Raw genomic sequence first — 15,157 nt, 5'->3', positions numbered from 1 at the left:
AAGGTCTTTTCCTAGAGTTTGATCTAATTCTTTCACTTGGAACAAATTCCTCTGCTCCTTCATTTTTCTTGATTCTCTCTGTTGGTTTCTATGCATTAGATAAAACGGCCACCTCTCCTAACCCTGAAGGAGGGGCCTCACATAAAAGATAAACCTTATTATTCAACCCTACCCTGGCCCTTGGTTGTTTTTCAAACCATTGAAAACCAATAAAGTCCAGCCCACTTTATTCTTGGTGGTTTCCAGTAGTTGAGGGTATGCCAATACCTGTCAGTGTCCCAAAGGGGAAGATCTTAGTAGCTAGCTTCGGCTGATTGGAAGCTGCACACTCAGGCAGCAGCTTTTAAAATATGCAAATATACCACTATCAGGGAAGAGTGAGAGATAGGCATTCTCTCAGCTCCCACTGCATTGAGCTGTAGAGGAATAGCCAGTTAAGAACTCTGTCTTTGTCTTTTACCATCCCATTGAATTCATGAAAAAAAGCTGCTCACCAGAGCCATCTCTCAAAGGATGTATCCTGTTAGGCATCAGCCACAAAGCTGGAGCACCAGGTATGTGCATAACCTCCATTCATAGACACACTGGTGATCCAGGTCAGGACAGAGGGAGAGGCAAAGATGGCCCCCACTGGCTTCCCAGTGGAAAGGATTGCAGTCGGCCCCTAGATGTTGTTGAATTATAAGCCTGACCCTGAGGCTGCAGTTAAGATCTACATGTAGGCTTCTTTGCCAGAAAGACTGGGCATTTCAGTCTACCTTTGCCCTAATCCCTGGTGGGATAACTGTTGAAGATCTGTCACTCTGGTTTTTGTTTTGTAATTTGTTTTTTATTAAAGTATAATTTATGATATTGTGCCAATTTGTGCTGTATTGCAAAGTGACTAAGTCATACATATGTGTGTGTGTGTGTATTCCTCTTACCTTTCATCATGGTTTATCCCAAGAGATTGGATATACTTCCCTGTAGCATGCAGTAGGACCTCATTGCTTATTCAACTTAAATGTAAAAGTTTGCATCTACTAGCCCCAAACTCCCAGTCCATTCCCCTTGGTAATCACAAGTCTGTTCTCTATGTCTGAAGTCTGTTTCTGTTTTGTAGATAGGTTCATTTGTGCCACATTTTAGATTCCACACATATAGATGATATCATATGATATTTGTCTTTCTCTTCTGACTTACTTCTCTCAGTAGGAGAGTCTCTAGTTCCATCCATGTTGCTGCAGATGGCATTATTTTGTTATTTTTTTGGCTAAGTAGTATTCCATTGTGTACATATACCACATCTTCTTAATCCATCCGTCAATGGACATTTAGCTTGTTTCCATGTCTTGGCTGTTGTGAATAATGCTGCAATGAACATATGGGTGCATGTATCTTTTTCAATGAACTTTGTATCCAGATATATGCCCAAGAGTGGGGTTTCTGGGTTATATGGTAGTTCTATATTTAGTTTTCTTTCTTTCTTCCTTTCTTCCTTTCTTCTTTCCTTCCTTCCTTCCTTCCTTCCTTCCTTTCTTTCCTTCTTTTTGTTTGTTTTTTAGTCTTTTTTATTAGGGCCGCACCTGTGGCATACAGAGGTTCCCAGGTTAGGGGTCTAATCAGCCTGTCCCAGAGCCACAGCAACACCTGATCTGAGCAGAGTCTGTGACCTACACCACAGCTCACGGCAACGCTGGATCCTTAACCCACTGAGCAAGCCAGGAATCGAACCCGCAACCTCATGGTTCCAAATCAGATTTATTTCTGCTGAGCCAAATTAGGAACTCCTATACTTAGTTTTCTGAGGTACCGCCATACTGTTTTCCATAGTAATTATACCAGTTTGCACTCCCTCCAACAGTGTAGGAGGGTTCCCTTTTCTCAACACCTTCTACAGCATTTGTTGTTTGTTGACTTGTTAATGATGGCCATTTTTACTGGTGGAGGTGGTACCTCTTTGTAGTTTTGGTTTGCATTTCTCTAATAATTAGTGATATTGAACATTTTTTCATGTGATTGTTGCCCATCTGTATATCTTCTTTGGAGAAATGTCTGTTCAGATCTTTTGCCTATTTTTCAATTGGGTTGTTGGTTTGTGCAATGCATGTCAGGGAATGTCTTGCCTACCTTCTCTTCTAGGAGTTTTATGGTGTCATATCTTATGTTTAAGCCTTTAGGCCATTTTGAGTTTATTTTTGTACATGGTTTGAGGGAGTGGTCTAGTTTCATTGATTTACATGTAACTGTCCAGTTATCCCAGCACCACTGCTGAAGAGACTCTTTTTCCCATTTTATATTCTTGCCTCCTTTGTCAAAGATTAATTGGCTGTAGGTATCTGAATTTACTTCTGGATTCTCTCTTCTGTTCCATTGGCCTGTATGTCTGTTTTTGTACAGATACCACACTGTCTTGATTACTTTAGCTTTGTAATATTTTCTGAAATCTGGGAGAGTTGTGCTACCTGCTTTTGTTTTTTTCCCTGAGGATTGCTTTGTCAGTTCTGGGTTTTTTATATTTCCATGTAAATTTTTTGAACTACTTCTTCTAGTTCTGTGAAAAACGTCAAGGGTAATTTGATCGTGGTTGTATTAAATCTGGGGATTGCTTTGGGTAGTATGGCCATTTTCACAACATTAATTCTTCCAATCCAGAAGCATGGGATACCTTCATGTTTCTTTGAATACTCTTAAATTTCCTTTATTAATGTTTTGTAGTTGTCAAGAGTATAAGTATTTCACCTCTTTGGTCAGGCTTATTCCTCGATTTTTTTTCTAATTCCCTTTTTTTTTTTTTTTTTTTGGCTTTTGTCCTTTTAGGGCCACATCCACAGCATATGGAGGTTCCCAGGATGGGGGTCTAATCAGAGCTGTAGCCCCTGGCGTATGCCACAGCCACAGCCACAGCAGATCCAAGCCACATCTGCAACCTACACCACAGCTCACGGCAATGCCGGATACTTAACCTACTGAGCAAGGGCAGGGATCTAACCCGCAACCTCATGGTTCCTAGTCGGATTAATTTCTGCTGCGCCATGACGGGAGCGCCTATTCTTTTTTTATATTTTAGGTATTTTTGTTGTGGTTTTTAACGGGTTTTTTTATATTCCTTTTCTACTATTTCATTGTTGTTAATACACAGGAATGCAACTGATTTCTAAATGTTAATCTTGTATCCTGCTAGTTTGCTGAATTCATTTATCGGATAGAGAAGTTTTTGTTTGGAGTCCTTAGGGTGTTCTATATATAATACATCATCTGCATATAGTGACAGTTTTATATCATCCCTTCCAGTTTGGTTACATTTTATATCTTATGTTTAATTGCTGTGATTATAACTCCTAATACTATGTTGAATAGAAGTGTCAAGAGTGGACATCTTTGTCTTTTTCCAGATTTTAGTGGGGAAGATTTTGTTTTTTTCTGTCAAATATTATTATTGGCTGTGGGTTTGCCATAAATGGCTTTTGTTATGTTGAGATACATTCCCTCTGTACCAACTTTGGTAAAAGTTTTTATCATGAATGAATGTTGAATTTTGTCAAATGCATTTTCTGCGTCTATTGATATGATCATGTGGTTTTTGACTTTTCTTTTGTTAATGTGGTGTATGACATTGATTTGTTTGTGTATGTTGAACCATCCCTCTGAATTTGGGATGAATCCCACTTGGTCATGCTGTATGATCTTTTTTATGTGTTGTTATATTTCTTGATTAAATTTTTGCTGAGAATTTTTGCTTCTGTATTCATCAAAGATACTGGCCTATGCTTTTCTTTTTTGGTAGTGTCTTTGGTTTTTTGGTATTAGGGTGATGGTGGCTTCATAGAATGTCTTTGAGAGTGTTCCTTCTTCTTCGATCTTTTGGAAGAGTTTAAGAAGGATCAGTATAAGTTGTTTGTCTGGTAGAATTCACCTATGAAGCCATCTGGTCCTGAACCTTTTTTTGTAGGAAGTGGTTTATTACTATTACACATTCAATTTCGTTTTTAGTGCTCAGTCTGTTGAAAATGTCAATTTCTTCTTGATTCAGTCTTGGTGGGCTCTGTGTTTCTAAAAAGTTGTCCCTTTCTTCTGGGTGTCAAATTTGTTGCCATATAATTATTCATAGTAGTCTCTCTCTCGTGTGCATGCACTCTTTTTCTCTCTCTCTCTCTCTTTGTATTTCTGCAGTATCAGTTGAGATTTGTTCTTTTTCATTTCTTATTTTTATTTATATGGGTTCTCTCTTGCTGAGGCCGGCTGGAGATTTGTCAGTTTTGCTTATTACCCTTTCAAAGAACCAGCTCTTGGTTTTATTGATTTTTCTATTTTCTTAATCCCTATTTTATTGATTTCCTCTCTGACTTTATGATTTCCTTCCTGCTGCTAACTCTAGGTTTTGTTCATTCTTCTTCTCATTCTTTTAGGTGGTAGGTTAGGTTGTTGACGAGATTTTTCTTGTTTTTTGAGGAAGGCCTGTATCACTATGAACTTCCCTTTAAGAACTGCTTTTGCAGCATCCCATTGATTTTGTATTGTTGTGCTTTCATTGTCATTTGTCTCAAAGCATTTTTTAATTTCCTTTGTGATTTCCTGGTTGACCCATTGGTTTTTTAGTAGCATGTTTAGTCTCCAGGTAGTCAGTTTTTTTTCCTCATTTCTTTTCCTGTGGTTGATTTCTAGTTTCTTGTCATTGTGGTCAGAGGAGATGTTGAAATAATTTCTATACTCTTAAATTTGTTGAGATTAGTTTTGTGCCCCAATGTGTGGTCAATCCTTGAGATTGTTCCATGTGCACTTGAAAAGAATATACACTCTTTTTTTAATGTAATATCCTGAAAATATCAATAAAGTCTAACTGTTCTATTGTATCATTTAAGACCTCTGTTTCCTTACTGATTTTCTTTCTAGAAGTTCTGTCCTTTGATGCAAGTGGGGTGTTAAAGTTTCCTATAATTGTATTTCCATCAGTTTCTCCTTTTATGTCTGTTAGTATTTATTGTATGAATTTGGATGTCCCTATATTAGGGGCATATATATTGATGAGTATAATATGCTCTTCTTCAGTTGATCCTTTTTTCATTAATAATGTCCTCTTTATCTTTCTTTATGGCCTTTGTTTTAAATTCTATTTGTCCGATATGAGTACTGTGACTCCTGCTTTCCTGTCATTTCCATTCACACGAAATATCTTTTTCCATCCCCTCACTTCCAATTAATGTGTGTCCTCTGTCCTGAGGTGGGTCTCTTGCAGGCAATATATTGTAGGCTCTTGTTTTTTCATACAGTCTGCCATTCTTTGTCTTGTGATTGGAGCATTCAGTCCATTGACATTTAAGGTAATTATTGATAAATATATATTTATTGCCATTTTAAATTTTGTTTTCCATTATTATGTGTATCTCCTTTGTTATTTTTTCTTTTCATGGTTGGGTGATTTCCTTTTACTTTATGCTTGTGTCCTCTTCTTTTTGGGTTTTTTGAATGTATTGTGTGGTTTTAATATGTGGTTGCCCTATTTTTCAAGTATGTTAACCCTTTCCTATATCTGCTTGCTTTATACTGATAGACTTATAGGCTCAAACACATTCTTTAAAAAAAAAAAAAGGAGTCTAGGTTTTTCTTATTCTCCCTCCCCGTATTTTATGATTTTGATATCCTTTTTTACATCTTCATGTTTATCCTTCTGCTGTTGCTTGTGTATATCATTGCTTTCACAAATGGGTTGTTTTATTTTGTTTTGTTTTGTTTTTCTTTTTGATCTGTATCCTGGCTTATATAAGTGATTATTTTTCCAATTGTAATTTCCTCCATCCTACATCTGCTTACCTCTTTCCTATTTAGAGCATACCTTTCAGTATTGCCTTTAGGATAGGTTTAGTAGTATAACTGTATTCTGTTAGTTTTTGCTTTTCTGAGAAATTCTTTATTTCCCCTTCTATTTTAAATGATAATCTTGCTGGGTGGAGTATTTTAGGTTGCGAATTTTTCTCTTGTAGAACTTTGAATATATCTTACCACTCTCTGCAGCCAAAAATAAAAAAACTCCCCGAAAACCCAAAAAAAAACAACAAAAAAAAAATAAAAACAAAACCCCTCCTTTTCAAACTCAGAGCCTGTTCAACTGTAGAGATTGCATATGTTTTTCTTACTCTGTGAGTTTAGGGAAAACAACTATATAACAACTATATAGCATTGGAGGGATATTTATATGCAAGAGCATCTCTTGGTAGCTTTGTAGCTTTACTACTTTTTTGACATGAGGGCTTCTTTTGGTTTGGATGCTTGCTGTCTCTTTTCTTAATATGTGCAGGTCGTTATCCCCATAATAGAGGATGTGCAGGTGTATGACCTGTGTATGCTTCAGGGTGGTGGGGGCAATAGGCAGCACCTGCAGGCAGTGCCTGGTCACTGGACCCTTGGTAGTAGTGGTGATCCACGGGGGTATGGGGGCTGCAGGCTGCTCCTGGTTGCATAGCCCTTGGCAGTGGCAATGATCTCAGAGAGGTGGAGGTGACCCCCAGAGCCGCAGCAGTGGGACTTGTGCATTTATTTACAGGGCAGTGGTGGCAATGGGCAGTGTTCAGTTGCAGGGCCCTCTATAGCAGCAACTCCTGAGGTGACTGGAGCCGCAGGTAGTGCCTGTCACTGGACCCTTAGTTGTGGCCAGCCACATCCACCTCTGGAGTCCAAGATGGCTACAACAGTCTGCAGTTTCCCCTGTAGACTGCACAAGAGGTACCCTGCCACTGGAGAACCCATGCATGCACAGAAAAAGACGTTTCTGTGGTGGTCCTACCCCTTCCCTAGCACTGCCAACAATGGCTCCTTGCTTCTCTGGTGGGTCCAGGCCTCTTCCCACACTTCTTTGGTTGTGGCGCACCACTCCCTAGCCCCCACAGGCTGTTTCCACATAGCCAACACTAGTCTTCTCCCCAGATATGACCTCCGAAGCCCTGTCCCCAGTGCCCAGCCCCCTACCCAAGTATATCAGGCTCTGTTGCTCCAGGCGGTGGTACCAACTGTCTATGCAGTGCTCACTCTCTATTTTGCCCTCCTCAGACCCACTGCTGCACTTTTCTCCGAGGCTTTGAGGCTGGCTCCCCTCTGTCCTGGCTGATCTCCCTGTTGGTTAGGTGGCCTCCCAGGGTGCGGAGTCCTTTCCTCTTTCACAGCTCCCTCTCAGGAGTGCAGGTCCTGTCCTGATTTCTTTTTCTTCTGTCTTTTTTTTCCTTCTGTCTTTTTTTTTTTTCTTTTGTTCTACCACTTATGGGGAGGATTTCTTTGCCCTTTTTGTAAGCCTGAGACCTTCTGCCAGAGATCAGTAGATGTTTATGTAAATTGTGCTTCATGTAGATGGGGTGTTTTTGATGTGTTTATGGGAGAAGGTAAGTTCCAAGTCCTACTCCTCTGCCATCTTGATCCCACCCTTTGTTACTCTTTTTATTAGAGTCCTGTAGAATTCAGGAATGTGAGCTACCAGAGCCAGGCAATCAAGAGGTGTGTCCCGTGAGTAGTAGCTGCAAAAGCTGCAAAAAGCTGTCAGATGTTTTTTTGTTTGTTTTGTTTTTGTTTTTGTTTTGTTTTTGTCTTTTTGCTATTTCTTGGGCTGCTCCCATGGCATATGGAGATTCCCAGGCTAGGGGTCTAATCAGAGCCGTAGCCACCAGCCTATGCCACAGCCACAGCAACGCAGGATCCGAGCCGTGTCTGCAACCTACACCACAGCTCACGCCAACGCCAGATCGTCAACCCACTGAGCAAGGGCAGGGATCGAACCCGCAACCTCATGGTTCCTAGTCGGATTCGTTAACCACTGCACCCCGACGGGAACTCCAAAGCTGTCAGATGTTTGAATTAGCTCCTTTTTGGGTGTTACAGGTGAGTGTGGCAGGAGAACATGAAGGTGGTGTGGTGCCCACTGGCCTCCCTGGTTTATGGAGAGCTTTGCAGTGTGTAAATGAGAAGGCTACCCCTTGGGCCAAAGCTTTTAAGTCAAGAAAATAGTCTTCTTTAATGGAAAGACTGAGCATTTTATTACGCTGCCTCCACAATGGGCCCTGAGGGTATGGCCACAATGAGTCCACAAGAGCCCATTAAGAGGTCACTGTAGCCGGAGTTCCCATCGTTGCCCAGTGGTTAAGGAATCCAACTAGGAACCATGAGGTTGTGGATTCGATCCCTGGCCTTGCTCAGTGGGTTAAGGATCCAGCATTGCCGTGAGCTGTGGTGTAGGTCACAGACGTAGTTCGGATCTGGCATTGCTGTGGCTCCAGTGTAGGCTGGCGGCTACAGCTCCAATTAGACCCCTAGCCTGGGAACCTCCATATGCCTCGAGAGCAGCCCTAGAAAAGGCAAAAAGACAAAAAAAAAAGAAAAAAAGAAAAAGTTCACTGTAACCTTGTGGGTCTCTTGGACCCAAGCCCTACTTGCTTTCAGGGCTAGATGTTTTAAGGGCCCATCTCTCATGTTGAAGTGTTGAAAATTAGGACATCAGATGTTGGGCCCAAACCCTTAAGGGAGAATCTGGGAGTTGTGAGTTCCTTCCAGGCTGTATGTCGCCTTTCAGAAAGTAGGTTTTATTGCAAGACCGATCAGTATCTCCTAGCCATTTTGATGTGTCTTGTTTGCCTGATGTGTAGAAATCTCTCAGCTAGTTTCTGGATTTCTCTGAGGGAAAATTGTTCAATGTTAGCTGTAGATTCAGTGTGTCTGTGAAATGAGGAAAGTTGAGGAGCTTACTTTGTTGTCATCTCAACCCAGAACTCACCAGTAGAGCTTTAGGGGTAATTATCAGAGTCTTCCTGTTTTGGGGTGTCCAAAACAAGGTAAATAGCATTCCCCAGTAGCCTTAAGGCATAGGAATAGCTCTGTGCCCTGCTTCTCAGCCCTAACACTCTCCTGCTTTGTGATTCTAGAAAAATAACTGCCTTCTGCCTGAGGATCTGAAGAACTTTTACCTGATGACAAATGGCTTCCACATGACATGGAGTGTGAAGCTGGATGGTGAGTCAGCTTTCTTGCTGTAGAGGAACATTTTCCTGGCAGAGGGGTTATATGAAACAACTCTGAGGGCCTCTACAACTTAAGGAGTTTTTGAATCTGGACAGTTTTCATGGATTCTCCTAAAGCACAGTGTCCAGAAGCTGCAATTATTCCCAGAGCTAACATACCATCATTGCTTCACCCGGTCCCCAGTCCCCAGTCCCCAGAGAGTCTATCCAGTACTTAACTGGAAGGTCAGTTTAGAGGCTTCCTGCTGGAATGATGGAGAGGGAAAAATCCTGAGCTACCTCACATTTAAAGTCTCTGAGGGTTCCACCTTGGAGTGGCCTCCTCAGGGTGAGCTGCAGTGACAGCCTTCCTTCGTTTCCAGTGTGGGGAGACCTCAGACCAGAGCCTACCCATCTCTTCTTCACATTTCCTCACCCTAAGTTATCAACCACCTCAGTTTGCAGACTCTGATCCCTGGTATTAAATGTGTCTAGGATAAATTTTTGTGTTATAAATGTGGGAACTCACAGCTTCATACATAATCAGAGGTTCGGGTATAATGCAGGCATGAAAGTCAGTGCTGCACATTTAGGTGCAGACTCTACTGATGTTTCGTGGGCTGGGGAAGCCTGATATAGCCACTGGAGTCCAGCTCATTCCTGACACAGACCCCCCCCACCCCAGTCCTCAAGAGGCTTTTATTCGGAGTTCCCTGGAAGCTCAGTGAGTTAAGGATCTGGTGTTTTCATTGCTTTGGCTCAAGTTGCTGCTGTGGCACAGGTTCAGTCCCCAGCCTGGAACCTTCCACATGCAGTGGGTGCAGGAAAAAAAAAAAAAAAGGCCCTTATTGCCTCCAGACTCCAGCCACATCCCTCGATCTACTTAGGTCCTTCGGAAGCACCCTACATACTGTCATTAAGAATGTGAAGAAAAAAAAAGTTCCCGTCGTGGCTCAGTGGTTAAGGAATCCGACTAGGAACCATGAGGTTGCAGGTTCCATCCCTGGACTTGCTCAGTGGGTTAAGGATCCAGCGTTGCCATGAACTGTGGTGTAGATTGCAGAGGCGGCTCAGATCCCAAATTACTGTGGCTCTGGCATAGGCCGGCGGCTACAGCTCTGATTAGACCCCTAGGCTGGGAACCTCCACATGCCTTGGGAGCAGCCCTAGAAAAGGCAAAAAGACAAAAAAAAAAAAAAAAGAATATGGTAGCTTCTATCACACAGCACATCTGCATAATTGACTCCTTCCCTTCATTGCCTCTACCTCCTGAGTTCCATTTGTAAGGCAACTCCCCAGACATTCCTGTTTCTCTCTCACAGTTGACCAGAGCAATATTTTATCGCTTACTGCTGAGCATTTAACATGAACTTTTCAGTATCCTTTTTAACATTTTTCTTTTTTTCAATTTTTAAAGTTTTATTGAAACATAGTTGATTTATAATGTGATAATTTCTCCTGTACAACAGAGTGATTCCGTTATAAATGGATCCTTAACATCCATTCTTTTTCAGATTCTTTTCCTATATAGGTTATCACAGAATATTGGGTAGAGTTCCCTGTGCTATACAGCAGGTCCCTATTGGCCAATCAATTCATATACCACAGTGTGCATATGTCAGTCCCAAACCTCCAACACATCCTTTCCCGCACCCTGTCCCCTTTGGTAACTGTAAGGTTGTTTTCAAAGTCTGGGAGTCTGTTTCTGTTCTGCAAATAAGTTCATTTGTATCCTTTTTTTTAGATTCCACACGTGATACCATAGGATGTTTTTTTCTAACCTCACTTAGTATGAGAATCTCTAGGTCTATCTTTATTGCTGCAAATGGCATTATTTCATTCCCTTTTTATGGCTGGTTGGTATTCTGTTGGGTATATGTATATATCTTCTTTGTCCGTTCTTCTGTTGATGGACATTTAGGTTGTTTTCCATGTCTTGGCTGTTGTAAATAGTGCTGCAGTGAACATTGGCATGTGTGTATCTTTTCAAATGATGATTTTTTCTGGATAGACACCCAGGAATGGAATTACTGATCTTATGGTAGTTCTATTTTTAGTTTCTTTGAGGAACTTCCATACTGTTTTCCATAGTGGTTGTACCAATTTACATTCTTACCAACAGTAAGAGGGTTCCCTTTCTTATGCGCCCCTCAGCATTTATTGACTTTTTGATGATGGCCATCACTGTAGTTTTGATTTGCATTTCTCTAATAATTAGCAACGTTGAACATCTTTTCATGTGTTTTTTGGCAATCTATATGTCTTCAGAGAAATAAGTATTTAGATCTTTTGCTTATTTTTTGATTTTTTTTATATTGAACCTCATGAATTGTTTGTCTATTTTGGATTTTTTTTTTAATTTTCTTTGGTACTCTTCTCTAACATATTATATAGTCTTCACCCAGGCCCCAGCCGCCTTTTTTTTTCTTTTTTCTTTCTTTTTTTTTTTTTTTTTTTTGGTATAAAACACTGGTGCTTTGGAGCAGATAGTGCATTGAGTCTCTTCGTTCCACTTCCATTCATTTCCTCAGCCCTTGGATCAAAAAATAGCCGGGCTTAGGTTTCTCAAGCAGAAACCCTTATGTTGACCATGGTAACTAGCTTATCTCTCATGTAATTCTTTTTTTCAAATGTTCCCATAGAGCATACCATTCCACTGGGCAGCATGGCAATTAACAGCATCTCAAAACTGACTCAACTCAACCAGTCTTCCATGTACTCACTTCCTAATGCACCAACTCTGGCAGACCTGGAGGACGATACACAAGAAGGTAACTGGAGTAACTTCTGCTTTGAGTTAGACATCAGCCTGCTTGTTTTCATTTTATAATATTGAAAATTGTGGCATTGTAACATGTCTCCCTAAACCCAAACCCCTCCATTCATAGCTTCTCTGGGGAAAAGGTAAAAAAACAGCCTGTATTGAAATGAAAAAGGAAATTTTCATGAGGAAAATGCCAGAGTTGGGATCTTGGTTTTGTTTCTAGCACCCCCTTCAGTCCCTGGCAGATAGTAGGTAGTTAATGAATGAATACCTGGTAAGTAAATGAATGTTATAGAGTACACTTCACTCCACATGTCAGTGTTGAGAGGTTTCATGGAGTCTGACCGCAATTCCCTTCCTTCCTCCAGGCTCTTTGCCTCCTCTGATTGAGATAGCTTTTAATTCAGATGGCTGCTAAAGCTATGTAGTCAGTTGTGTATAAATGAGGGCTTGTTCAGTCAGAGTTGTGTGTGGCTGCATATAACAGACCCCCTCCCCTCATTATAACGTTTAAACTAAATAGGAGTTTATTTTTATTATAATACACAATCTGAAACTAGGCTGCTATAGCTGCTTGAGAAACTCAGTGATAGAGTCTCCCTCTGGATTCCTGGCACAGCCGTCTCTGGGTTGCCGCCTCCTTGTGGTTGAAGAATGTGGGCTCTCCTTCCAAGCTTCAAGTCTGTGTTCCAGGGAGCAAAAAGAAGAGTAAAGAGCAAAATAGCTGTCCCTCGGCAGAATATTTCCTTTTTATTAGGAAAATAATAGTTTTTTCAGAAACCCCTCCCAGTAGCCATTGGCCAGAACAGAGTCAAAATGTTACACATTGCTGCAAGGGTATTTGAGGAAGTAGGTGTTTTTAGCTGTGTAGTATTGCCTAGTCCAACAGAATTGGGGTTTAAAAATGGAGAATGAATGAATATTCAGCAGGCAACTAGATCCCCCAGTACTACAGACTTAGAGTGCATTGAAGTTCTGCAGAGAGAGCTGAGGCAAGGCCTTCCCCTTCACCTGGACAAGCAGCTCAACAATAGCAGGGAAACTGAAAAAATCAGGTCCTAGGAAGAACCTGTCACGCAGAAATGTGTGGAAGCCTCGAGTGGGAAAAAAGGTCCCCTTAGTTTCATATGTGAGTACTGGGGCTCTCTAAGCTCTGAAAGGCAAAGAAGTTGTTAAGTAAGTGTGCGCCTTGCCCTTGAGGCTGGGAGAGTAGAAGTAGACTAGATGATAGGATTTCAAGAGACCCTAGTAAAGGACCAAGATAGGGATAAAGACCACACTGTCCTGCATATTCACGGGGATTTAAAAAAAAAAAAAAATCTTGGCTTCTGGCACCTGCTAGTTTCATGCTTTTGAAGACAGTGCAAGAACTAGACCTAAGTTTCATTAAACATAAATAGAAAAATGCTGACTTTTCTCAGACTTAGCAGGTGGAAAGAGGACAATCAGGAAGAAATAACAGAATATAGAACCAGAGAAATAACACTGCTAGAAGACACAGATGAAAACCTAAATAGAAACAAAAATAAGAACACTTAAGGACAATTAAGACAGTACAAAAACTTCCTATAGAAAAAAAGATTCCCAGTTAAGTAACTGACTAGATGAAGAAGAGTATAAATATTGAGATGTGAGTTAGACAAATTTTAAAAAGGGAAATTATAAGGGAAAAGTGGGCGGGTAAGAGAAGTAGAAAATACATCCAGGTGACCTTCCACTGGAATTATGGTGCTTAAGAAAGAGAAAAAGAATAGATGGAAAGGCAATAAGTAAACAATAAAAGAAGACTTCTCTGGAGATCAAAAGGGCTCTCCTAGACTCAGATTGAATCCAGGGGAAAACAGTCACCTAGGCATTACGTGATGCAGAAAAAATCAAAAGCTTCTAGGCAAAAATAACAAATTACCTGTGAAGAAAGAATAATCAGACTGACATCAGGCTTCCCACCTGCAACACTGGAAACTAAAAGATAGTTAAAAAGCCTAAATAGGTTACTTGGAGAAAAGGAGTGAAAATGAAGAGGCCTCTATGTACAGACCAAACTTAGCTCTCAGGTTATCAGAAGAACGTTAAAGGACATGTAAAACTTCAAGAACATAAATACTCTAACCAAACAAATGCAACAGAATGGAGATCTCAAGGTGTGGATATATAGAGAGGAAAGGAAACAAGAGATCAGTGAACCTCCTATGAAAGAGTTTAAATTTAAATCTTATTACCTAGGAGTATGTTGTATTTTAAAAAGTACTGTATTTAAAAAAAAAAAAAAAGCGTTATACAACTTTTACATAAGAACTCTTGGAAAAGAGGGGACATAGTGCAAGGAATATTTTTAAATGTTTCATCTAAACCTTAAAGAAAGGAGAAAGGCAAGATAATGTTATGGCTTAAATTGTGTGTTCTCCCTCCTCCAAAAAAAAGTTCATATGCTGATGTCCTAAACTCAGTACCTCAGACTGTGACCTTATTTGGAAATAAGATCGTTGTAGATGTAAGTAAAGATGAGGTCATACTGGAGTAGGTTGGACCCTTAATGCAGTATGACTGGCAACTCTACAAAAAATTTAGCGATATAGGAAGAAAGCCACATGAAGATAAAGGCACAGTTAGGTACTTTTGCACACCAAAGAAAGTTAAAAATTGTAAGCAAAACAGCAGGAGCTAGGGGAGAGTCATGGAACAAATTATTTTCCACCTCCCTCAAAAAGAACCAACCTTGATCTTGGATCGGTAGCCTCCAGAAGTGTGAGACAACATGCTGTTCAAACCTTTCAATTTATGTCACTTTGTTATAGCACCCCAGCAATTAATACAAAGAATGTTCCAGGGAGTCCTTATGGTAGAAAATGTAGTACAAAATGGAAAAGAAGCAGAAAGTGGAAGATCTCATCCTACCATAGAGAAGAAATATTATGCTCTGTTGGGAGGAACAATGTATTGGTGTATTGGTTTTCTGTTACTGAATAACAGATTACCACAAATTTAATAGCTGTTTGTTTGGTTATTGTCTTTTTTTTTTTTTTTTTTTTTTTTTTTTTTTTTTTTTTTTAAGGACTGCACCCATGGCATATGGAAGCTCCCAAGTTAGGGGTCGAATCAGAGCTGCAACTGCCGGCCTACGCCACAGCCACAGCAGTGCCAGATCCGAGCCACGTCTTTGACCTACACTACAGCTCACAGCAACGCCAGATCCTTAACCCACTGAGCAAGGCCAGGGATCGAACCCAAGTCATGTTCATTACCACTGAGCCACGATGCGAACTCCTATTATCTAACAGTTTTAATGAGTCAGGAATTCAACTACAGATTAGTAGGATCTTCTGTTAGGGTCTTACCAGGCTAAAGTCAAGGTATCAGCTGATGCTATTAGCTCAGTTCAGGCACAGGGTGGTTGACCTTATTCAGTTTCTGGCAGGTGTGGGAATAAGTCCTTGTTTTC

The 15,157-nt window shown here is 40.6% G+C and overlaps 1 protein-coding gene across 5 annotated transcripts in view; it reads left to right on the top strand.

The window, feature by feature from the left end:
• Positions 1–15,157, top strand: part of TPGS2 (tubulin polyglutamylase complex subunit 2) — a 64,810-nt gene that overhangs the window by 37,312 nt on the left and 12,341 nt on the right. For 3 of the 5 annotated variants that reach the window (XM_021096295.1, XM_021096294.1, XM_021096292.1), the window contains 3 exons: positions 7,412–7,461; positions 8,880–8,967; positions 11,597–11,725. In XM_021096295.1, coding sequence (XP_020951954.1) covers positions 7,412–7,461; positions 8,880–8,967; positions 11,597–11,725 — 267 coding nt within the window. The remainder of the gene's footprint in view (positions 1–7,411; positions 7,462–8,879; positions 8,968–11,596; positions 11,726–15,157) is intronic. The other 2 variants (XM_021096293.1, XM_021096296.1) reach the window with 1 other exon arrangement.

The sequence above is a fragment of the Sus scrofa genome, chromosome 6 (genome assembly GCF_000003025.6).
Source record: "Sus scrofa isolate TJ Tabasco breed Duroc chromosome 6, Sscrofa11.1, whole genome shotgun sequence".
NCBI classification, from domain to species: Eukaryota; Metazoa; Chordata; class Mammalia; order Artiodactyla; family Suidae; genus Sus; species Sus scrofa.
This window is presented reverse-complemented; position numbering and strand designations above follow the sequence as displayed.